This window comes from Gobio gobio, assembly GCF_949357685.1.
Source record: "Gobio gobio genome assembly, chromosome: 25".
NCBI classification, from domain to species: Eukaryota; Metazoa; Chordata; class Actinopteri; order Cypriniformes; family Gobionidae; genus Gobio; species Gobio gobio.
Window position 1 is genome coordinate 7,685,902 of NC_137121.1, and position 26,919 is coordinate 7,712,820.

The following is a 26,919-nucleotide window of genomic DNA, read 5'->3' on the forward strand; positions in this document are numbered from 1 at the left end:
TCTCACCACAAACGAACCGCTCCAGAGTTCGTTTGAAAGCGTAGCGAGATCACCTCTTCAAGGAGGTGTCGGTCCGCTTGTTTGGTCCGCTTTTGGTGCGCACCCGAGTGCGATTGCTGCTTTCACACCTGACCAAACGAACCGCACCAAAGGGGAAAACCAACTCTAGTACGATTCAACCGAACTAAATGAGGCAGGTGTGAAAGCACCCTCACGGTCCCGAATCGTACCGCACAGTACTGAACCGTACCGCACCGCTCGGTGGAAACGGGCCATAAAGCAGCAAGCATACCATTTATAACGTGGGTTTGGCAGTGAAATGAAGAACTCGAAACTATAGAAAACACAAGAACAGAAATTCAAAAAAATATTGCTTTAAGATTCCAGCAATGTATGCACTAGAAACAAAGCGCACACTTGGTGTAACCGGGTTCACTCAGCTTTTAATGAACACTGCGTGACCTGAAGAGCACAAATAACATGAAAGGCATGGAAATAATCAACGAACATCTAACTCACAGTACATCTGCCTCCGCATTCAAACAGGATACGACAGCGTATTCCATTCAGAAACATACAATCCCAAATCAGAAAAAGTTGGGACAGTATGGAAAACGCAAATAAATAAAAAAATAAGTGATTTCTAAATTTACTTTGACTTGTATTTCATTGCAGACAATATGAACACAACATATTTCATGTTTTGTCTGGTCAACTTCATGGCATTTGTAAATATGCATCCTTTCCTGTCATTCAGACCTGCAACACATTTCAAAAAAAGTTGGGACAGTAAAGCATTTACCACTTTGTAATGTTGCCATTCCTTTTCACAACACTTAAAAGACGTTTAGGGACTGAAGAGACCAAGTGATGAAGTGTTTCAGGTGTAATTTTGTCCCATTCTTCCTGCAAACAAGTCTTAAGGTGGGCAACAGTACGGGGTCTTCGTTGTCGCATTTTGCGCTTCAAAATGCGCCACACATTCTCTATTGGAGACAGGTCGGGACTGCAGGCAGGCCAGTCAAGTACCCGTACCCTCTTCCTCCGCAGCCGGGACTTTGTAATGTGTGCAGAATGTGGTTTTGCATTGTCTTGTTGAAATATGCATGGACGTCCCTGGAAAAGATGTCTTCTTGAAGGCAGCATATTATGCTCCAAAATCTCTATGTACTTTCAGCATTAATGGTGCCTTCACAGAAGTGCAAGTTACCTTTGCCAAGGGCACTGACACAACCCCATACCATGACAGACCCTGGCTTTTGGACTTGTTGCTGGTAACAGTCTGGATGATCCTTTTCTTCTTTGGTCCGGAGCACACGGCGTCCATTCCTCCCAAAAATACTGATTCATCTGACCACAGTACACGTTTCCACTGTGTGATGGTCCATCCCAGATGCCTCCGAGCCCAGGAGAAGTCGACGGCGCTTCTGGACACTGTTAACAGTAACTGTAGGGCTTCCTTTTGGCACAGTACAGTTTTAACTGGCATTTGTGGATGTAACTACGTATTGTGGATACTTGACAAAGGTTTGCCAAAGTAGTCCTGAGCCCATGTGGTGATATCGCTTATAGATGAATGACGATTCTTGATGCAGTGCCGCCTGAGGGATCGCTTAGGCTTGCGCCCTTGTCCTTTACGCACTGAAATTCCCTCTAGATTCCTTGAATCTTTTAATTATGTTATGCACTGTTGAATGTGAAATATCCAAATCTCTTCCTATCTTTCTTTGAGGAACATTGTTTTTAAACATTTCAATAATTTTCTCACGTATTTGTTGGCAAACTGGCGATCCTCGGCCCATCTTTGCTCCTAAAGGATTAGACTTTTCTTGGATGCTGCTTTTGTACCAAATCATAATTACAATCACCTGTTGACATCACCTGTTTCAAATCACATCATTATTTAACCATTTTACCTCATTACTAGCCCTACATTTTTTTAAATGTGTTGCAGGTCTGAATGACAGGAAAGGATGCATATTTACAAATTACATGAAGTTGACCAGACAAAACATGAAATATTTTGTGTTCATATTGTCTGCAATGAAATACAAGTCAAAGTAAATTTAGAAATCAATTCTTTTTTTTTTTTTTTGCGTTTTCCATACTGTCCCAACTTTTTCTGATTTGGGGTTGTACAAAAATGTCCTCAGTATAGGTCCAAAACTGTTTTTGTTCACAGATCCACCTTGCAAGGATTCGGTTTTGGTCTCCCCACTAGAGACAATGCCTGACATTCGATTATTCATTTGTTGCATTCTTAAAATGTCAACCCCATCTGTTAACTGTTATTTTTATAACATCACATCAATGTCGCCATAGTAAAAATTCTTCTTAGTTCTTTGCATTTTGTCCAATAAAAGTTTTTGCTTGGTGAATACATGAAATGAACAGAAATTTGGATTCGAGGCTCACAAAAAAAAGGCGTCTACTGTACAACTTCGATGTCTTTAACTCCTCCTCTGGACATCAGCACATAGTAGTTTTTGTCTGTGAAAAACATTTATTTCTCAGATGAAAGTCAGTGCAATCAGATACAAAATGAATGCCTTTGACTCGTGGGCTTACGGGCCGCTGGATGAGCTCTTTTGCATATCACATGAGAACTGTAATGGCAAAGAGAGGTCATCAGAGATGGCAGACCGTTCCACAGACATTCCTGTCACAGAAGCTTCAAAGCATAAACTGGGCATCGTCCATGAAACACAAGCAGAACGAAATGTTTCATTTGTTCGGAAAGCCATTTTTGCATAATTTGTTTTATTAGCTTCAATAACAACATCCCAAAATTTGTTCTTCCTGATTTGTCCCACTCTGTAAGTATGTTTTCATGACTCGGTTTTACGAACATTTCACATGCATGTATTTTGTGATTGCAACAATTTATGTAACTCAAGTGCTATTTACATGGAAGTCATGTATTATGACCACCATAATTTACATAAGATAATTTCGTTTTACGAAATAAATTAAATGCGAGTTTACACAAAATGATTTTATGAACATTCATTCTGCTTGAATTTCATGAACGAGGCCCTTTGATGTCAGCTTTCAAAATGTAAACATACAAAGTAAAAATGTAAAGTAAAAATGTAATGGCAGCAAACATTGTAGTGCATTATAATCATACTTTCGTATTTGTGTCATACAACATGCTGTATTTACATGTAAGCATTATTTGTCTGGTTTATTTATACTTTTTGGGTATGTTTTGTTCGTAAACCGTTAGCAGGCTAGCAGCAGTTGGGCAGAGTCGGCAGGAACTTCCGGAAGAACTTCCTGAACTCTGTGTTGAAGACGGTGTAGATGACGGGGTTGAGGGCGCTGTTGACGTAGCCCAACCAGGTCACGATGCTAATGACAAAGCCCGGGATTTTGCACTCCTCGCAAAGAGCCCTCATCGTGTGCACTACGAAGAATGGCGTCCAGCAGAACAGGAAGGTACCTGTAGATTGACGAATGTCAGGTGAAAAATTATTCTATGGACATTCTATGGATAAACATATTGTTGTCCTACAAAATGCAATTTATTTCCTTTCATAACTCATTCTGTTGCAGTCAATCAATTCACAAAGAAATTGGTTTCAAGAGATTGGTTTCAAGATTACATTTTTCCACTGTAAAGTGAAGTTTTTCAGTATTGTGATATAAACTAAAATATCAACTTCCTGTTGTAGTAGGAAAATCAATGCTTCAACAGCAGGAAACCATCATAGGATCTTTAAAGGGCCAGTCACACCAAGGATGATAAATACAACTATACATTTTAATAATCATTCGTTCTAAAGGCCCGATAAGGACGATAACTATAACGATATAGTTCTAAAATTCGTTCTAAATGTAAAAAGAATATCAAAGGTCACACCACAAATATAACGATAATGGCACAGAGAAACAATATAGTTGGAATCAGGGTTGCCAGGTCTGTGCAACAAAAGTAGCCCAATGTCCGGTCAAAAGTAGCCCAATGTCCGGTCAAAAGTAGCCTGATGTCTGGTCAAAAGTAGCCCAATGTCTGGTCAAAAGTAGCCCGATGTCTGGTCAAAAGAAGCCCGATGTCCGGTCAAAAGTAGCCTGATGTCCGGTCAAAAGTAGCCCGATGTCTGATCAAAAGAAGCCTGATGTCTGGTCAAAAGTAGCCCAATGTCCGGTCAAAGGTAGCCTGATGTCTGGTCAAAAGCAGCCCAATGTCCGGTCAAAAGGAGCCTGATGTCCTGTCAAAAGTAGCCTGATGTCTGGTCAAAAGTAGCCTGATGTCTGGTCAAAAGTTGCCCAATGTCCGGTCAAAAGTAGCCTAATGTCTGGTCAAAAGAAGCCTGATGTCCGGTCAAAAGTAGCCTGATGTCCGGTCAAAAGTAGCCCAATGTCCGGTCAAAAGTAGCCCGATGTCCGGTCAAAAGTAGCCTGATGTCTGGTCAAAAGTAGCCTGATGTCTGGTCAAAAGTAGCCTGATGTCTGGTCAAAAGTAGCCTGATGTCTGATCAAAAGAAGCCCGATGTCCGGTCAAAAGTAGCCTGATGTCCGGTCAAAAGTTGCCCAATGGCCAGTCAAAAGTAGCCCGATGTCCGATCAAAATTAGCCCAATGGCCAGTCAAAAGTAGCCCAATTTGCAGTCAAAAGTAGCCCAATTTGCAGTCAAAAGTAGCCCAATGGCCAGTCAAAAGTAGCCCAAAGGCCAGTCAGAAGTAGCCCGATGTCCGATCAAAATTAGCCCAATGGCCAGTCAAAAGTAGCCCAATTTGCAGTCAAAAGTAGCCCAATGGCCAGTCAAAAGTAGCCCAAAGGCCAGTCAGAAGTAGCCCGATGTCCGATCAAAATTAGCCCAATGGCCGGTCAAAAGTAGCCCAGTGGCCGGTCAAAAGTAACACAGTGGCTGGTCAAAAGTAGCCCAATTGCCAGTTAAAAGTAGTCCAGAAATTTCCCAATGCAATTTTTCCCTCGGGCGGCCGTATTCTTCACTGAATTTGTACGTCTGGGGTATGTTTTGGGGTTGTTGGAGCACCGAAATTGTACTAACGGGGGAGGAAATCAACCCGCAGAAATTTTTTAAGCTTAAAGGGTTAGTTCACCCAAAAATGAAAATTCTGTCATTAATTACTTACCCTCATGTTGTTCGACACCCGTAAGACCTCCGTTCATCTTCAGAACAGAAATGAAGATATTTTAGTGTAAATCTGATGGGTCTGAAAGGCCTCCATTGGCACAATGCACGGTTCACTCTCAAGACCCTTAAAAGGCACTAAAGACGTCGTTACAAAGTCCATCTCACTACAGTGGTTCTACAATAACTTTATGGATTGACGAGAATAGTTTTTGTGCGCAAAAAAAACTAAATAACGACTTATATAGTGATGACGATTTCAAAACACGGCATCATGAAGCTTCGAAGCGTTATGAATCAGTGAGTCGAATCATGATTCGGATCGCGTGTCAAACCGCCAAACTGCTGAAATCGCGTGACTTTGGCGATTCAAACTGCTCAATCGACTCACTGATTCATAACGCTTCGAAGCTTCATGATGCCGTGTTTTGAAATCGTCATCACTATCCTTTTTTTACGTCGTTAAACTAGCAAAAGGGGATTCAGACCCTAAGTGCACCTGCGCCATGAGCTTCAGACCATGTGCTCAGATCGCTAAAATAGGGCCCAAATATGTTATTATTGCATACTGTTTCATAATGTACTAAAATACTGAGGTGTATCTAACTACTATTTACACTTATTGCAAAGAAAATACTGCTATTTTCACTTGTGTAAACTATTTTTCACCCGCTCTCTATAGTTATAGTTATCGTTCTTACTGTGAGCAGGCCCTTAGATTAATTCACTTATTAGACATGAAAATAAAAATAATCAAACGGCACAGCATAAACAAAAAGGTCCATAATATTGGACTGGATAACAAAATGTGAATCTGCAGTATCACATTTATGATTCAGCACGTTGAACATCTAACCCTGTTTTGCAGGCTTTTTGGAGGCAGTGAATCGCTGCGAGACTCCATTTCTCAAATGAGTAAGCATCATCTCAGATCAGAGATATAAGTTATTTTATTCACTTCAACTCTGAGAGTTTCCAGACAGGAACAGAGGACTAACGGAGGGTCGCTCTCAGAGGGATATGAAATATGACCTGCCGATCTATCTTTCCACAGATCTATCATCTGTCAGAAGTGAGAGTGAGGAGAGAACAGGATGGCTGAAAGTCACTGTAAAGTATGTTACTTTTGTCCCCGGAGTACCTTGGATTTTATGCCTTATTTTATAAACAATTGTAGGTTTTATGAAAAAAAAAAAAACATTTTATATGATATATTTTGAACGTGACTAGCCATGTGCACTGTGGGAATCATGGGGTCATTTGAATCAGCCGTGCATAAATTACAATTTAGCCTAGTTTTAAAGTATTTAAATTAAAGTATACGATAATGTTGACATTTACACTCCTTTACATTTTAAGAGAGAACATTTATGTGAATAAATTATTTTGTTAATGCCTTTTGAACACGCTTTTTCAAACCTAACCTAAACCGAAAATCAATTATAGTAAATAAATGCAATTTAAAAGTCCCTATTTAAAGGGGTGGTAAACCACGATTTCACTATTCTAACTTTAGCTAACGTGTAATGTTGCTGCTTGAGCATAAACAACATCTGCAAAGTTACAACGTTCAAAGTTTAAAGCAAAGGGAGATATTTGCTTTTAAAGAAATCAGTTTCTAAGGACTACAGCAAACGGCCGCTAGGGACTACTACACATTCACCCAGGTTTTGCTGACATCACCAGGCCCAATATTTACATAAACCCCTCCTCCGGGGAATATGAAATAAGGGGGGGCGAGGCAATTTTGTATCGCCGCGGGGAAGCGTTAGTAGGCTGTGTTTTTGCCGCAATGCCGAAGAAACGCTGTTATTTTCATCCGGATTGCAGGTCTGGGGTACTTGCTCTGTTCAGCCTTCATAGGGACGGGGGTGCGTTGCAGAGCGTTTAACATACAGCATGTTATATGCACGTGTGTTTGAGTCAGCGGGGAATCAGGCGCGCGCAGGGCTCCCTGCATCCACCGTCTTCGCGATTTCAATGCCAGATTTGCACAACGTCAGCTGCGTGAAAAAAACACTGCCGGTGCGTGGATGCACGACGCGCGCGCTGCACATTTCACGGAGGACAACACAAACTTCCACAAACTTCGCGAGTTCAATACAGGATATGCACCACGGCTTGTCCTGAAAGCTGGATTTACAAACAGAAGCTGTTCACGGGCCACAACCTGTAAGTCTGATTTATTTTTCATCGATGTGTTTTCCTGTAATAGGTTGTAGCAAGGAAGTAAACAGATGACAGCTGTTCTGCAAACCAGTCTGTTAAATGCTCATTCATACTTAACGTTATCCGACGAACACCTAACGTTACAAACACTAACGTTAAAATCTCAACAGCGAACCTGACATTAGTGTAAATGATTCTTTGATTAGAGCTTTTATGTATTGTTTATCTACAGGCTTGCTAAACATGCTTCTGTGTGTGATTTGGCTAACTTACTAGTTAAAGCCAGTGCTTAGTGTTTGTTTTGGGTTAGTTCTTGCGACAGATATTTGGCTATAATCGTTCTAAAAATACAAAAGTAACAGTGCCATTCAGTAGCGATCATTATAGATCCGCAGTCTTTACTCTCGAGGACTGAACAGCTTCTGCTCGATCATCTTCACTAAAATGTTCTGGGTCTGATTCGGGCGGGAAGGGGCGTGACGTTTCCGACGTGCACTGCGGTTAGCGAATCACAACACACTGGGCCAGCTAACCAATCTGAGCCCACTGCGTATTTTTGAGGGACTGGCTTCATACAACCCGGAAAGCATCAGACCGTTTTACAAGGAGGGACAGAGCAGTGTAGAATAAAGGTCAAATATATGAAAAATAAGGCAATTTTTTTTAAAACGAAGCATGAACACATGTTACAGTGCACCCCACAAACACAATCAAGCCTTCAAAAGAATGTGTTTTACCACCCCTTTAAAGTCCCCCATTTTTATCATTAATTAGGTGAGGCAAGTGTTAGAATAAAGGATGAACTAAAATGCATTTGTACTAACACGTATTTCAAAACAGCTGTTGGATCATAGAGGGTAATGTCTTTGTCTTTACATAGAGCTTACAAGCTACTACATTCTGCCTTGAAGGGATAGTTCACCCAAAAAATGAAAACGTTGTCATCATTTACTCCCTTCCATGGAAGTCAATGGCTACCGTCAACTTTTTGATTAGCAACATTCTTCAGTATATCTTCTTTTGTGTTCAACAGAAGTTTTGGGTGAACTATCCCTTTAAGAACAAATGGTGCATATAAAGGACAGTTACACTGATAAAAATGATTCTGTGGTGAAGTAAAAACTAAATTAAACAAAATTTAATTTCTACATTAAAAAGTTAGTTCAGGCAAAACTGTAAAACACTAAAATTAAACCACTTTAAAACACTAAAAGTAAATTCTATATTAGTACTCAATTCAAGCTTGTAGAAATTAAATGGAATATAAATTTTATCAATTATAAAATTAAGTAAAACCTTAATATGGTTGATTTTTTTTATCATTGCTTTTATTGGTAGGTTTAGTAGCTTGCCATTTTGTGACATTTGGAGTTAGGGTTATTTTATATTTTACTTTAGTTAAAGGTGGGGTAAGTGCTTTCTGGTAACCGATGTTGATTTCAAATCACCAAAACAAACACGCCCCTATTTTGATAGCTCCGCCCCACAGCCGGCTGAGGGTATGATGTCATCAATGTGTTACTATGGTAATCCAAGTCGAATGTTCAGTGAAAAGTCATCCCTTAAATCCCAAAAACACAAACACAAACACAGTTCTCATGAACAACTCGATAGCACGAGCACGGCAGTCCAACTAACCAACATATTACAATTATGACAAGATTAGATGGATATATCGTACGGTGACGCATTGCTGCCACATACATATAATTTTTTTCACCCAATTATGTCATAATAACGAGATCTTATGTCGTTAAAACGACATCTTTTCTCGTAATAACGAGATCTTATGTCGTTAAAACGACATCTTTTCTCGTAATGAGATCTTATGTCGTTAAAAAGACATCTTTTCTCGTAATAACGAGATCTTATGTCGTTAAAACAACATATTTTTCTCGTTAAAAAAACATATATTTTCTCCTAATAAGGACATGTTGTATAGTGATGTGTGTATATATATGTCTCTATCCACATTAGAGAATTTATTAAGCCCATCCCTTTGTCACACTTGTTTGAAAAGCAGAAAAATAGGCTCATCCGCTGCCTGTATCAGTGGCAGTGCCCATAGCACGAAATTGTTGTAATTTTTAAAATGAGTATAGGCTATAAAACGCGCAGTATGTCTGGAGACATGGAGTGGGGTCAGACATGATTTTTTTTAGTGTTGTTTTGCAGAAATCATTTCTTTAAAGTGAATTTCGTTTTCTATAAATTGTATTTTAATTTTGACCAAGGTTTCATAAACTAATGGCCTGTATATTTAATACATATGAAGCAAAATAAGAACGCCGGGAATGGATTGACGTGCGTAACGAACCCACTGGCCTTTCCACGGCCTTTGAGTAAGGCTGAGAGTGTCTTTCTTTTTAATACATTTCTAGAATATATGTATTACAGTATAACATACAATATATTACAGTAGAAAAATATGTCGTTTTAACAACATAAGATCTCGTTATTACGAGAAAATATGTAGTTTTAACGCATAAGATCTCATTATTACGAGAAAATTATGTCGTTTTAACGACATAAGATCTCATTATTACGAGAAAATATGCCGTTTTAACGACATAAGATCTACGAGAAAAGAGAAAAGATGTCGTTTAAACGACAAAACATCTCGTTATTACGACATAATTGAGTACATACATACATGAATACATATTAAAAAATAATATGTATGTGGCAGCAATGCGTCACTGTAATATCGCTCACGAAAAGAGGAAACAAACATATATTAGGAGTTTATTATCTGACTTTCGGACACACTTTGGGAGCTGACGCTTGAAACAGACAGTGAGGAGGTTTAGACGCTCCAGGCTTATCCGGTGTGGAAATGAAAGGGTCTTTATCATCGCTGAAGTGAACGACAATACCATCGCAAATGGACAAGCAAGCAAACATGAGCATATTCAAGCAAAAGCCAGCTTATATTAGTTCTGTGAAACAAAACAAAATCAGTGTTACTCGCCTACCGAGAAGAAATAAAACAACGCTCGCTCCTTGAGTTCTCTTCAAGCTGATCGTAAGTCTTCTTTTGTTCCACACACATCTTCCACATGTGTTTTTATCTGCCATCTCTCTCTTTCTGTCGTCGCTCGGCTAATGTCCGTCCTGTGTCGTGTTTTTTGAATAATGATGTGCACTGAGCGCTCTCTTCCCCCCGTCATTAGTAGACACGCCCCTTACTGCTGATAGGCTAAACGTTTGTTTTGATACTCGGCCCGAGACACTTTTCTAAAGCAGTTTTTATATGCCACTTACCCACCTTTAAGTAAAATAGTAACTAATAGTTAGCCTGGAGCGTCTAAACCCAAAGTGTGTCCGAAAGTAATATAATAAACTCCTAATATATGTTTGTATCCTCTTTCGTGAGTGATATATCCCTCTAATCTTGTCATAATTGTACTATGTTGGTTAGTTGGACTGTCGTGCTCGTGCTATCGAGTTGTGTTTGTGTTTTTGCGATTTAAGGGACGACTTTTTCACTGAACATTCGACCTGGATTACCATAGTAACACATTGCTTTCACTTATTGATGACGTCATTCCCTCGGCCGGCTGGCACAGCAGATTCCGTCATAGTCGTTGCCTGGGTTACGCATGTGTGGGGCGGAGCTATCAAAATAGGAGCGTGTTTGTTTTGGTGATTTAAAATCAACATCGGTTACCAGAAAGCACTTACCCCACCTTTAAGTAGAGTTTACTTAATTCCATATGTGAAATTTACTTAAAAAATATGCATGCAAAAACTTGACAAAGAAAAATTAAGTCCATTTTACTTGTTTATTTTCAGTGTAGTTCCAAACTAGCTAGCAGTTTTTACGCTTCTAGTGTGGACTTCTGAAGAGCTTGACCCTACCCTGACCTTTAACTGTCCCTCCCTCACTCTTCTACCTCCTCTTTCTCGTCTGTACTCAGGTTGACGAGGAGCCAAAGGGATTGCCAAGTACGGTCAGTACTGTACAGAGCACAGGTACATCAGTGGCACGTCCCAGGAACCCGTGAAGAGGATAAGTGCATGTCTTAATGTGACGACGGCTGCCCCCACTCTGCCTGCTGGACTAAAGTGAGGCTTACATCATAATCGGATTGGAGGATTGGTGAGGAATGATTAGCCAATGAGGGCCAAAGGAGTTCCTCGTTTCAGCAAATGTGGACAGTGTTTTTAATCACTCCTCTAAGCCCTTTTTTTTCTCTCTTTATTTTTGTGAACTCACAACACCTCCAAACTGAGATTAGGCTGGTTGGTTATGGTGCTTTTTTAAGGTTCAATCAAAGCTATTATAAAATAATTTCTAGACATTCTTCATTACTTATTAAGAAAACAGATTTTTTTTAATTCCCTAAATAAATGTTGCCTTTAGGCAGAAACGTTGTTTCTTTGCTGACTGCCAGGCAACAACTCAGTCCACCTAATTTATTAATTATAACTGTGAAGTGCACAAAATTGCTGAAATTAAAAAGTAAGTTTTTAAAACAAATAGCTAATTTACAAATAAATGATCCACCCTATTTTCCCTATAAATTATTCAACATGTCAAGTTAATGGTCAAACAATCTGCCAATTTAACTAATTAAAAAGCAAGAAATTTGAATTTCGAAGTACAATATTTTCAAAGTAGCTTTTAACATTTTAAAATAAAATGTCTTTATAGGGGTAGAATGCAATGATCAGTCAATTAATTTTTGGAATAATTTGATTTAAAAAAAAAAATGTAATGTCATGTTAATTTCTCCTTCAAACTACACAAAAAAACAGTGCTATATGACACTAAAAGTGGTTATTTGGCTTGTAATCATAGGGGAACCACTTTAAGTGCTGTATAGCACCAAATCTTGGTGCTTCACTGGTTCTTCAGCAACTCTTTGGGATGACTGAGGTGCTATATAGCACCGCTACCATAACGACCCTGTTAAGATATGGTGCTATATGGCACCAAAAGTGGTTCCCCTATGATTACGAGCAAGAACCACTTTTAGTGCCATATAGCACCATTTTTTTAGAGTGTATCTGCAAATTGTAGGCTATAAAAACAACTAAATTCAAAGAGATTTCACATTGTGTAACTTTTTTTAGTTCATTCTTAGCTAAAAACACTTAGTTCTTTCAAAAATGTATGTGCTCATTAATGTATATTTACTTCTTTCAAGTAAGCTAATAAAGTATTCTCGTAAGTTTATAATATGCCATTGAAAATACATACGGGTGAGGGGTTCGAATGCGGGTCGCCATGTTGCCCCTCCATCTTGAAAGTACATTAGCCAAAGAGGGACATACCCGAAAATTCAATCTTCGCCGTCGAATGTGGACGAGGTCGAACTGGAAGCCATGTTAATCTTGGACTAAATCGGCCACCGTAGGAGTTAAAACGAAATTGAGAATTGAGAGGAACAGAAACTAATATTCCCTGGATGGTCATATACCTTTTCACCACTAGATGGAGGAAAATATCACACAGTGAAGCTTTAAAGGCGTCTTTCAAGGCACTCAAGGACACCGTACAAACCAGATATAAAATGTGAATCAAACAAAACACAAACTCACACGTCAATCAATCAATCATATCATTAAAAGCTATTCTAAACAAATTTGTTTTTATCTGTGCTTTAAATTGGGAAATTTAATCCATCTGTCGGATGTGTATTGGTAAAGAATTCCATAACTTAGGAGCTACGCAACTAAAAGCCCTACCACCAAAGGAAATCATCGTGAAATTTGGAACAGACAATAGTTCTGCCTTAGATAATCTCCGAGAGCGAACAGGAGTATACAGATGAAGAAGGTCCGAAAGGTAATAAGGTGCCACATTATGTAGAGCTTTGTAAGTAAGGAGTACAATTTTGTAATGTACACGGTAACGGACAGGAAGCCAGTGTAGTTGGAAAAGAATAGGAGTAATATGATCAAAGATACGTGAGTGGGTAACTATCCTGGCTGTCTTTATCGTGTCTTCACCTTCAAATGTCTTCATCGTGCTGGTTGTGCTGTTTAGTTGACCTGCATACGCTCGTTTATGCAACATTTGTAGTTTAATATCCACTCTCTCACTGTTAGCACAATACTATTAATACTCAAAAACTTAGAAGTTAGATACTTAATACTTAGATAAAATAATTCAAATGTAATTTTTTTCAACTGCACGTTGGTTAGAGACATCAGCCTTTTTTGCTTTTTAAATTTAAATAAAAAGTTAATTCAATACAGAATGTTTCAAAGCAGCTTCACAGAAATAAACCGGAAAATAAGTGTTAATGTTGTAAAAATTCATCAGCTAAAAAAACAATTCAATTTCAGCCGTAAAGCAGCTCTATAAAACACAATAGTGTCGTTATTCAGTTCAGTTCAGTTTAATACATTTTTCCCTTCAGTAGCTCAGTAAATGGCCCTGCGGTGTGACAGAATATTGGTATTTTAAAGGGATTATTCATCCCGAAATGAAAATAAAGCCATCTTTTACTCACCCTGCTGTTGTTCTAATGCTCTATGTCCTTCTATCTTTTTCGGACCTCAAAAGCAGAAATTTAAAAAATAGTCCTGCATGCGCTCCTTCCTATAATCGCAGTGAATAGCGACCAGGCTAAAACATTACAAAAATGATACAAAATTATCACGTAATGATACAGTGAGACGCGCGCCATATATGGAAAGTGTTCAGGAGGCATACTATAAGGTTTTGCAAGAAAGAAACGTATTATTCAGCCAAAACACTGAGCTCGGCCGCTACTCTGTGCGCGTTCCTGTGATGAGTGCAAGCCGTCAGCACTGACTCCGCAGCCCCAACAACCGGTGCACAGGAGGTTTTATTAATAGTATTATTGTATTATTTCTTTTCATATACCTTATAGAAAAGACGAGAGTTGCGTTTGTTTCTATTGAGCCTGATTTCTCAAAATGGTGTGTGTGTGTGTGTGTGTGTGTGTGTGTGTGTGCGTGTGTGTGTGAGCTTATCACGGGTACCATAACAACAGTGCGAGTTATAGTTAGCATGAGCACCGGTGCCTGCTGACGGCTTGCACTCATCACAGGAACGCGCTTTGTCGTGTTTTGACTGAATAATATGGTTTCTGTCTCGCAAAACCTTATAGTATGCCTCCTAAACACTTTCCATATATGGCACGCGTCTCACTGTATGATTACGTGATACATTTGTATCTTTTTTGTAATGTTTTAGCCTGGTCGCTATTCACTGCCATTATAGGAAGGAATGCGTGCAGGACTATTTTTTTTAAATTTCAGCTTTTGAGGTCCGAAAAAGAAGGACATAAGGCACTGGAACAACAGCAGGGTGAGTAAAAGATGCACTCTAAAAAAAAAGGTTCTATATTGCACCAAAAATGGTTCTTGGCTCGTAATCATAGGGGTACCTTTTTTAGTGCTATATAGCACCTTAGTCAAAGAACCGGTGAAGAACCTCTGAAGAACCGCTGAAGAACCACTGAAGAACCAAAATTGGTGCTATATAGCACTGCAATTACAATTATGCATTTTATCCAAATTATTTTTTCTTTTATCCAAAGCGACTTACATTGCATTCAAGGTACACATTTTACATTTTGTCAGTTCTTGCTTTCCCTGGGAATCGAACCCATGACCTTGGCGTTGCTAGCACCATCCATGCTCTACTGTTTGAGCTACAGGAAAGCACTAAAAAAGGTTCCCCTATGATTACGAGCCAAGAACCATTTTTTGTGCCATATAGAACCTTTTTTTTTTTTAGAGTGTGGCTTTATATTAATTTCAAGGTGAACTATCCCTTTAACCCTAAAATGCATGAATGTTTCTCCAATCATTATTACATATTCGGGTCTTTAGCAACCCATATCTATATCTAACACAGATGTAGCCCTAGCTGCCTCATTAGTATAAAACTGATGTTTTAATTACAATTACAAAAGTATATATTTTGTTACCTTTTGGAACTTGGAAGGGTTCAATTTGAGCAGCTTCTTCACTAAATTCACCATCAAGCATCAGTAATATTTGATTGCGTTGCGCTGTAAATCTCTGAGCCAATTCAAGTTTTGTTTTATGCCTGCTGTAATTATGAGTGAAACATCACGTCATCATTGTGCATCAGATATTGCCACCTTGAGGAACAAACGTGAATTGCACTTATTGAGTCGTAAGAGATTCAATTATTGTTGCGCAGAAAAAATATACTAACACTATTACATACCCCGGGTCGCTAGCGACCCTATGCACTTTTTACAAAATAAAATAATTCTTGTTATATATTGTTTAGAATGAATAGATTGAGGAATACTAAGAAGATCGATGTCTAACTTTAAAAAATGAATGAGGGGGAGGGTAGTGACGTCCCGGGTCGATAAAGATCCGAGGTTTCCATTTTAAGGTTATGAATTCATGTAGTCTCTGAAATAATACAGGGTCATAAAAACTAGAGTATAGCAAGACATGTCAACCTCAGTATAACATCAACTAGCTTACCTACTACAACAGGAAGCACCTTCATTGCTTTCCTCTCCCTCCTGTTTATTTTCGTCCCCTTCCTTTGCCGGTTCTGGTTTTTATCTTGCTTGTAGCTCCCAACGGGGTAGGCGAGCATGGACACAGGATCTGGGCTGTCAGGATCGGGATCCTGGTCCAGATCCTCTGTGTCAGTGAGGTCTTTCTCGATCACAGGCGGCAGAGGGGGCGGCAAGCCAGACAGGGGCGGCAAGCCAGACAGGGGCTGAAGCGACGCGGCGGCCTCCTGAAGCTTTCTGCAGGTCTGCATGCTGCTCCTCAGCTTGGCCTTCCGCGCCTCCTCCCAATTCCTCAGGCCCCGGAACATTCCGCAGTACAGCAAAAGCATGATGGGGCACGGCACGAAAAACGAACAGACGGAGGAATAGACCACGTAGTTGTTATCCTCCAGCTTGCATTCGCTGTTGTCCCGGTTGGGGACGTTGTTGATTCCGAACATCACGGGGGAGGCCACGGCTAAGGCCAGGATCCATGTGGCGGAGAGCAGCACAATCTGTCGCTGGTCCACATGTTGGCGGTTGTAATTAAGAGGGACAAAGACTGCGATAAACCTGTTGCAAACCATATGAGGTATTACAATTCAGTCCATGCAAAACTATTAAAACACCCTGATCAACACCTTCTTTTCATCATTAAATGCTAGCTACAAGCCACTGGTCGAATCTCTATTGGTTAATTGACCAAACTGTGTGTTGACCTGATATTTCCCTGAACCCTCATCTGCTAATCAGAGAATATCACTCATATCAACATGTGTATTTTATAATAATGTGATTCCTGTTAACAGAAGATAGAGAAAATGTTTCACAAAACCTGTGAAAGGTCCTATTTTACATGATCATATTGCAAACATTTTTCATTATTTTTACTGTATGCCTAGTAAAAAAAATTGAAAAAGTAAACTACCACAGAATTTGGGGCAAAAAGTTATTATGTATATTTGAATACACACACATGCATGTATATATTTAAAAATATTTGCATGTATATACTGTATATATATTTATATAATTGATATTATATATATTTAAAAAAAATCTTAAATATATACACACATGTGTGTATTTATATATACATAATAATTATACACAGTACACACACATATATTTTGTAAACACAAACTTATTTTAAATGTGATTAATCATTTGACAGCACTAGTATGTACACCGATCAGGCATAACATTATGACAGATTATCTCTTCATCACTGCTCCTGTTAGTGGGTGGGATATATTAGGCAGCAAGTGAACATTTTGTCCTCAAAGTTGATGTGTTAGAAGCAGGAAAAATGGACAAGCGTAAGGATTTGAGTGAGTTTGACAAGGGCCAAATTGTGATGGCTAGACGACTGGGTCAGAGCATCTCCAAAAGTGCAGCTCTTGATGAATCATGTTTTCTTTTACATCACGTGGATGGCCGGGTGTGTGTGTGTCTCTTATCTGGGGAACACATGGCACCAGGTGCACTATGGGAAGAAGGCAAGCCGGCGGAGGCAGTGATGCTTTGGGCAATGTTCTGCTGGGAAACCTTGGGTCCTCCATCCATGTGGATGTTACTTTGACATGTACCACCTCCCTAAGCATTGCTGAGACCATGTTCACCCTTTCATGGAAACGGTATTCCCTGGTGGCTGTGGCTCTTTCAGCAGATAATGCTCCTGACACAAAGCACAAATGCTTCAGGAATGTTTTGAGGAGCACAACAACGAGTTTGAGGTGTTGACTTGGCCTCCAAATTCCCCAGATCTCAATCCAATCGAGCATCTGTGGGATGTGCTGGACAAACAAGTCCGATCCATGGAGGCCCCACCTCGCAACTTACAGGACTTAAAGGATCTGTTGCTAATATCTTGGTGCCAGACACCACAGCACACCTTCGGGGGTCTAGTGGAGTCCATGCCTCGACGGGTCAGGGCTGTTTTAGCAGCAAAAGTGGGATCAACACAATATTAGGAAGTTGGTCATAATGTTATGCCTGATCAGATATATATATATAAAACATTTTCTAATTATATATACTTTATGCAAAATAAAATATATATATTTTGGGGGGGTGAGGGTTGAAGTATTAAGTGTAATTTGTGAGATATGTGAGATATCAAAGCTGCATATCATCTCCATATCAGTGATAGAAGAAGCCATGAACGCATTTATTATTGATCGAGGACGTTTCTAAACAGGATTGTGTGAACCCTGAGGCGTCCCAGCATCTCACAGCTCTGGACGCATGTGGCTGTTACACAAACCAAGCGCAGCGGTGTCCAAAATTGCTTTTTCATGCGGATTCTGTGGCGAGTTCTGCCAAGTGGTGTGTTTGCAGCCTTTCCTTGCATAACAAGTTTCATGCTGTTGCGTCTCCAGAGAGTGCCACCCTGAGCATATATCTCATTAATCTCTCAAAACACCTTCTGCTGAGCCACACTGAATGGCAGGAGGGACGATAATGACCCTGCGGTTGACTCGAATCGTCAGGCCAACGACGGCAGGACAGCGAAAGAGGGTCTAAATAATGAATCGGGTGTAATTCCAAGGTAATAATGCCATATAGTTATTCTGAACACATTCGTTCTGCATGCATCCCTACCAGTCTCTCTCTTCTTTTAATCATATCAGCTAGTTTTATTATAAATGCTATTTCATCGTGTCTTCAAACACAACCATAATTAGGAAGGTAACCTGCTATGACCCTTATCGCTTCGAAAATATAAAACTAGCTGTGCAAAATGAGTGCACTGTATGAATTTGATTGATCAATCCTCGCCTCAAGCAACAGACTTTAAGGGCACGAACAGCATTTTTACAACCCCAAATAATGTGATTTCTGGGTTACCACAGTGAGTTTTTTCTTTGATAACGACTATAAATAAATAAAATGTTTATTGGAAGTGGGTGCAAACTACGCATGATATCTAATTTGCATACGGATGGGAAACACGCTTACATACAAAAGGTAATTAATTTTCTCTGATGGCCCTGGTCATTAAAGATGCGTTTTGGTCGATCGGATCTCAAGTAGACGCATTCCCATTTACATCTGGTGTCTCTTTTGTCCACTTTCAATCACTTCTGTCCTGATTTCTGAGGGGAGGGTCTACGGGCGAGTAAATGTATGTTTTTTTCAGATCTTTCCATCTAATGGATGAAATAAGCTCACGCAATTTACATATGAACGCGACCGGGATGACGGAAAACACTCGGAGAGCAGCAGCTTTAGTTTCTGCTCTGACAGACACAAGACCAGCCGAACGCTGTGAGTGTGTGTTAGAAATCAGGAACGGTGAGAGAACATGATTGTACGTTTCTTGTCTTCAAACCAAACTTGGGTCTCTAGCCGATAAAGTTCAAATCCCGTCTGGCTAGAGCGCTTCCCATAATGTTTACGTATTAGGTCAGTAGGCGGTCTTTTTACTAATGTTCTTTTACAGTGAAGTTTAAAGGTGCACTATGTATGTAACTTTTCCATCCGCTAGAGGTCGCCTGTTCAAAACAAATTTTGAAATAGTTTGAATCTTGAATCTTGGGCCATGTGGTCTTCACCTCACAGCCAGTGGGAAAGAATCGGGATAGGACTCGGGCAGAAATCATGTTGATGGATGTGATTATTAACGTTACTGTAGTCTGAAGCAGAGCAGGAGCGAGTGTTGTGGAGCTGAGGAACCGCTGGAGCAATTGTTAGTAAGATGAGCAACACACGCCTCGCGAGCAGCAGGACTTTTATTAAGACACAGTCGCCGGCGTCATTTCCGCTTTTCCGGTCATGCGTATGAGGTAATGCAGCTCTGTTTATCATATTAGACACATCTGAGTGTGTTGAGAATGATGATATGACGTTACTTTGTGTGTTCTCTCAGCAGCTGCTATGACACTTGTTCACAATGCAGTGAGAGTAAAGCGTTTCTGCAAAATAAAACCAGAAACCGAGGGGAACGCAGATATGATGCCATTGACAGGCGACGCCCTCACACGTCCCGGTTCCTCTGTTAAAATAGCAATTTATCACGATTTACAAATAGTTGGAGACATTTGGGATATTGTAACTACTCAACTGAACAAAATATATAACACTGGCCAAGAGGTTTTTGGATATTTTACAGAATTTTTTTTTACATAGTGCACCTTTAATATCACTAAAGTTCAATACCTACCATAAAGTCAGTCCATATAACACAATGCTATGGTCTAGAAGAATTAAAATGTAGTGCAGAATGTGGACTGTTTTATGGTGCCTTTCGTTATTAGCCTAGAAATCTAGACGCACACTAGCAACAGCAAATCAAATTTTCCGCAAGTGTAGTCTTGCAACTCTCGGTAGACCTGCGAGCTGGAAAAACCAAACTCTGGTCAGGCCAATCACAGCGTGTATAGAGTCGGTGGGCGGGCTTAACATAATGTTAAGTGGGCCGCGTGGCCTGATGGAAGGATATAGGCTACGTAATTTTACTATAATTCATATATGTTTAAAGGATTAGCTCTAGCCTGGGAAAACCCAGACAACTTCCGGCAAATTTAGATTTGCTCTGCAAGTAGTCTGGCAAAGACCCCATTCAAGCCCATTTCTAAACCCTAGAAATCGCGGCACCAATTAGAAACGTTGGGGCGGGCTTTACACGATGACGACAGCGCAGCGACATTGAAGCAGATTTGCCGCTACTGTGGAGCATCACTCGTTCAAATCAGCTATCGCGTCTGTTTTAAGCGATTTAAACTTTTACTTTTCGTTAAAACCCGAGCAAAGAGGAACACTCGAAGCCTTCATATCTAAAAAAGATTGTTAACGCTGTCTTAACGACTGGATTCTGATACCAGCTTGGCCCTTTGGTGGCTAAACGAATGGGTCTTAGCGAGAGCCCTCTGGTAGTGTTAATGTTTTACAAAATATAGTTTTAAGTCCTTTTCAGGCGTGAATGTAGTTGTTTAAAGCTCAAATATGTGGTTTATTTATAAAGAGAGCGCCTCTTTAAAATTTGATCTGCCGTTTTCGGAGTTGTGAGCTCCAGTGGTTCAGCGGCGCTCAATCGATCATTGAGCCCGCCGAGAGGCGCCTTTCCTCGGCCAGTCCTTCTGCCGTCTGCCGCTGGCTCTGATGTCTCTGTAGTGGTTAAACCGTCTCGTCTTGTGTAGATCTAACGGCTGATCTTTGCTCTCATTAATCTATAATTTGTTCCTAGACAGATCGTTTTGTCTGAGGGCAAAGTGAAGTTTCATAACTTTATATTTTTAAGATATTAAACTTTACCGTTGTAGTCTCCTAGCGCTGACTTTGACTGAATTGCTTTATTTATTGTATAGTTTCTTATACCTTTTACTTATACTTTTATAATTGCTATTGATGATCACACATAAACTGACATTTAACAAAAAGAGACTGGGTTGTGTTTTGTGTCATATTTAATTTATTACAGTGATAATCATAGCCTATATTATGTGTCTGTGTTTTTTTAAATGTAAACGAAAAGAGGCTGGGTTTTTTATATTTCGTTTTGTTATAAACATGCATTGAAGATAATATGCATTGCCTGCACTACATATATACTGAGTGATACTGCCAAGAACGCTGCTTGTCCATTAGCAGAGTAGGCGGACTAGTGTCCTCCCGTCCTCGGGAGTTCATTCTCTGGAGTCAAACTTGGTAAGTCACGGACGCAAGTCAGAAGTTCGCGTACAAAATATGTCATAAAACACCACTGCCTCATTTCATAAAAAATAAAAAATAAACATATTAAACATAATAATAGCCACACGAATGTGGTTCAGGCAACGCGTAGCTAGGCCTACATTGATTATCTTATATATTTATAATAAAACGAAGTATAAAACACCCTGCCTCTTTTCATTTACATTTTAAAAATAATATATTAAACATTAATATGTGGTTTAGGTAAAGTGACCAGATTTCTGAAATGGAAACCGGGGACATTTCCTATTTGAGAACACAAGTACAGACAAGAACGCATATTGAGAAACGGCCAGAGTCTCAGATGTTTCTCCGATCTCCGTCGCTCTGCATACGTCATCTCCCTCATCGCTCTGATTGGTTTTAGGTCTATCCAATTGCGCCGAGAGGCATTTGAGCGAAGCCCGTTGGTGACGCCCCTTTGGAAATGATTTGTCTATGAAGCTTTGCCAGACCATAACTCAGTTACTACTGAGAATGGTCTGGTTTTAACCAGGCTAGATTAGCTCACTTCAAAATGAAAATGTCCTGATATTTTACTCACCCCCATCTCATCCAAGAGATGTACAATCCGTGGCATGTTGCAGAGCAGCTCAAGATGAGCAATTTAGGTGAAAAAGTATATTCATTTGCAGTGTTGGGGAAAGTTAGTTTGAAAAGTAATGCATTACAACATTGCGTTACTCCCTTAAAAAGTAACTAATTGAGTTACTTAGTTACTTTTTAAGAAAAGTAATGCATTACATTACTTTTGCGTTACTTTTTCTCACCTGGGCTGGGCTTGTTTTTTGTTTTTATAACAAAAAAGTTATATTTTTGTGCAAATGTAAAGACCTCTTCAGACTTCATACCAAAATTGAAATAATAAGCCACAGGCTGAGGTAAAAATGCCAATTCACGCATGAACAGGAGAGGATGCAGGAGAAAAAAGTTTTACCAGCAAAAAAAAATCTAGTCATTTTTGCTCATGGTTTAACTGAATCATCAAAGGTCAGCAGCAAGACATTGGTCAATAAAGGTAGATTAAATGCATCAAAATATTTGTTTTATTTAACATTTATATTGGAGGTTTGCATAGTACTCTGATTTTGCAGTTGACTGATTTTATTCCTTTTGAGGAGTACTGAATCTTTATTGTGCAAGTGAGATGAATAAATGCTCACATTTAGTCTAAAACTACAATAATGTGTTTACACACAACTCCTCTGCACTCACTCTCGATTTGTCTCAACATGGGGGCAGGAGAACTGTCAGTCAAGTAAATGTGAAAAAGTAACTTGCGTTACTCTTTTGAAAACGTAACTCAGATATTTTGTTGTAAATTTGAAAAGTAATGCGTTACTTTACTAGTTACTTGAAAAAGTAATCTGATTATGTAACTCAAGTTACTTGTAATGCGTTACCCCCAACACTGTTAATTTGTATTTTTTTCCCCTAAATTACCGAAGGTTTCACCAGATAAGACCCTATTCCTCAGCTCTGAAGAACTTTGAAGCGATTTGAAACTGCATTGATTTGGACCTTCACCATTTTGTTTGCCATGGAAGTCTATGATGTGGAGAAAAATCCTGGAATGTTTTCCTCAAAAAATGTATTTTCGACTGAAGAAAGAAAGACATGAACATCTTGGATGAGATGGGGGTGAGTAAATTATCAGGAAATTTTCATTTTGAAGTGAACTAATCCTTTAAGTAGCAACGGGCCAGCCCACATGGTCCAGCGGCCCACCGTTGCTCCAGATGGTCCAGATGGTTCGAACACATTTGACCCCATGAGCGTTTACACAACGAAAGCAATCCGGTGGTCTGGACGTGGTTGAAAGTGGGCTCAAAATGCATCTTAATACCAGTTGTAAACAGGGCCTGAAGTGTAGCTATTATCTACTTAAACCACTTCAGATTCAGTCTGGATTACAATTGTTTTAATGGTTTTAATTTTAGTTACCGATAACAACAACGTGTGCAACAGCTCGATGTCAGACCCACCTGTCTATGCTGATGGCACAGAGGTTAAATATGGAGGCGGTGCAAAGCATCACGTCCATGGTCATCAGTCCATCACACACGGTCATATTAAGGGACCAAACTCCATCCTGGAACTGAGAGGGAGACAAAAAAACATCGCCGTCTTTTACTCTTCACCCATTTGTTGCTTCTGTCATCCATTCCTCGGTCTATCCTCGCCTCCGTTCCCATGGCTCTCTGAGCCCTTTCACCTTCCCCTAACCTCCTGTTCACAGCGGAGCGACTGTGTAAAACCTTAATTTCCCTATTATCCGCTTGGCGTTGTCACAACAATCCAAACACGCACACGCACACACACCACATGCTCTCGGGCTGATGGTAATTTAGTACCTGATACGCATCATGTGTTCTAAAAAAAGAGATAAAACAGCAGCGAGGAGGATTTAATGGCATTTTAATTATTGGCCTGGAGATGAGGACAGATTCTTAATTGCTTTTTGGTAATGGCCTCTCTCCCATGCCAACGAGCAACATTCACCCTACGAGTGGAAGCCATGAGATCGTGGTGAGGGGACTCGTGTAAAATTGTAATTAAGCCACGGCTGACTCACTGGAGCTTATTTTCTCCGTGTCCTTGTACTGAAGAGCCAGCCATGAGTCGTTTGCTTGGCTCCCGGTGACCTTGTCCCCGCTGTCTGGGGCCCTCAGAATCCAGTCTAGGGGACATGGTAACTATAACGTGGCCCCGAATGGCATGTCCGATCGGAGGCCTCTTTGGCCACTCTAGTGAAAGCGTCTCGGACATCGCGACCGCATCCCGGGGTGACAGACAATGTGCATTGTGTGATGTGTGTTCATGACGTCGCTCTGGCAGAGACGGACGATCTCAGCAGGAGGGGGCCGTTCCAGGACGGATGAATGCATGTCTGCAAAGTTTTTCACGAGAGGATAACAATCGAGCATTGATGCTAAGTTCGTCTTGCGCTTTTATGGAACAGTGTCATACAGTAGGAGATACGATCGGTTAAGTGCTACAAGTCAATTGATGAAAGATTATAGGTTACTGTAGTTAATGGAAAGATACAGTTGCTACAATAAAACTGTATTAACGTTCATATATATGTTGTAGGCTATATATACAGTCAAACCAAATATTATTCAGACACCAGATATAATTGTTTACTAGTGCAGGACACTATAGTTCATTTATGTAAGTGAGGATAGCAAAATAAAGTCAAATGTGACATATTATACCCAAAAAGTCTTTATACAGGGACTACCAGTAAAATTGATAAAAATTTGGGACCAAAATTATTCAGACACTTGACCATGTTTTACACCACATGACAAAATGAAGCATTGCTTGGTCATTGGTTGACCTAATTTGGTATCATCTAATTGTGTACTTACATTTAACAGCTGATTGGTTGATTTTAATCCGTTACCTTTCTATCAAAGTAACTGATATTATCAAGATTAATTTTTTCTGACACAGTTTAACTCTGAGTTCTTGTCATATTGTATTACCCTTTTCTAAACTATAGTGAATAAACTGTGATAATGTGAGAAAATGTTGAAGGTGTCTGAATAAATATTGGTTTGACTGTATATATTCTACTAACCAAGCTGTAATATTGTGAAATATTATTACTATTTAACATAACTGATTTCTGTTTTAATATGTTTTAAAATGTTATATATTTCCATGGTGATAAAGCTGAATTTTCAGCATCACTACTGCAGTCTTCAGTGTCACATGATCCTTCTGAAATCATTCAAATATAATAACCATTCATTATTATTATTATAAATGTTGAAAACAGCCGTGCTGCTTAATTTATTTTATTAGTTGTTGTTGTTGTGGAAACCGTGATACATACCATTCAAAGGTTTGAGGTAAGTAATATATAAAAAATAATAATACTTTTATTCGGCAAGGATGCATTAAATGAATCAAAAGAGACATTTATATTGTTACAAAAGATTTCTATTTCAAATGATTGCTGTTCTTTTTTACCTTTCTATTCATCAAAGAATTCAGACAAAAATGATCACAGTTTCCACAAGCTGCAAAAATGGTTTTCAACATTGATAAAAATAAGAACCATTATTAATAATTGAGCACAAAATCTATGATTTCTGAAGGATCATGTGACACTGAAGAGTAATGATGCTGAATATTCAGCTTTTATAATATATTATAACAGGAAAAAGCTATTTTGAAGTGTAATGTATTGCACAATATTACAATATTGTTTTACTGTATTTTTGATCAAATAAAAACAGCCTTGGTGAGCTTTCATTAAAATATCTTAATTTTTCCTAAAAATATCACTATTAAATATTAAAATGAGATAAATATAGCATGAAATCACCTTATTTTAATACAGCTATTCTTTATTTAAATGTTACGTAAATTGCTGAGTTAAAATAAACTTGCTTTACAAGTACAGACATGTTAAAACCAGCATGAAAGTGGCCAAAACCTGGTCATTTAAGATGATCACCAGGTAAACCAGCTTAGCGGGGTTTTAAAGTAGGTAGGCTAAACCTGTTTGTTTTCTGGTCTCCTTGTATACACAATATTACAATATCTAGGTAATTGAGTATCTTAACTCACCTCTGCATACACGAACAGGGGTAATACCAGAACAGCCAACAGCAAATCAGCAACAGCCAAACTGACTATGAAGTAGTTAGTTGTGGTTTTCAGCGCTTTCTCCGTGTAAACGCTCAGACACACCAGCACGTTCCCACATATGATGATAATGATCAATAATATCCCGAATATGAGCGCTGGGAAGTTGTAGTTCGTGGTGTGGCTGGAGACGGTGAGGTTGGCTGGCATGTCTGCCTCTATAATAACCTGTCATCTGGGAATCCTTTGATAAAACTGACCGATAAAACCCGTTTCTTCTTTGCCATTATTTGAGCGTTCATGAAAACTCAGAACGTTCCGCTTTGCGTCCCGTTATTTTCTGTCTTTAGAGGGAAAAAGACAGCTCTAAGATCATCGCTGTTCATTGTTTGGCGCAAAAGTTTTCTGTCAGGTCCCCAGCGCGGATCTTCAGCTCGGAGCCCGAGCTCGCGCTTCTATTTCCATCCACCGGCGCGCGAGTCTTAAAGCGGCTTAGCGGGGCGCTGTTAATATCTGAGGCGTTTCATTATTGCCTGAGGTTATTGAAAACGCTTATCTTTATAATAACATCACTTGTTAAAGTTAGTGAATAGGGCTGTAAATAAAGCCAGAGATGTGTCAGTGTTTCACCGGTTGTCTCTCCGCTTTAGTTTCACCGTGACGATCCATGGCAGTGATAATCTCAAATGGGTGTGACATTCTCGGCGAGTGGCTTAAGGATGGGAGATTTAGGCTAAATCTTGCGTTCTTTAAACATTAAGTTTAGTCCAATGTGCGCATAATATAATGATTGTCAGGGGGTGGATTTGTTTAGAGGATATTTTCTATTCTGTGGAGTTTTCGACAAGAGTAATTTAAGTTGTCGTTGCCTCCCTTAGCACGGTT

General features: G+C 39.5%; 1 protein-coding gene across 1 annotated transcript; it reads right to left on the reverse strand.

The window, feature by feature from the left end:
* Positions 1–424: 424 nt before the first annotated feature.
* Positions 425–26,709, reverse strand: drd4a (dopamine receptor D4a). Its single transcript, XM_079808741.1, has 4 exons — positions 26,017–26,709; positions 23,418–23,530; positions 15,722–16,311; positions 425–3,445 (listed from the first exon to the last, which is right to left on the reverse strand). The coding sequence occupies exons 1-4, from the start codon at positions 26,242–26,244 to the stop codon at positions 3,234–3,236; spliced, it is 1,143 nt and encodes a 380-aa protein (XP_079664867.1). The 5' UTR covers positions 26,245–26,709; the 3' UTR covers positions 425–3,233.
* Positions 26,710–26,919: the final 210 nt, after the last annotated feature.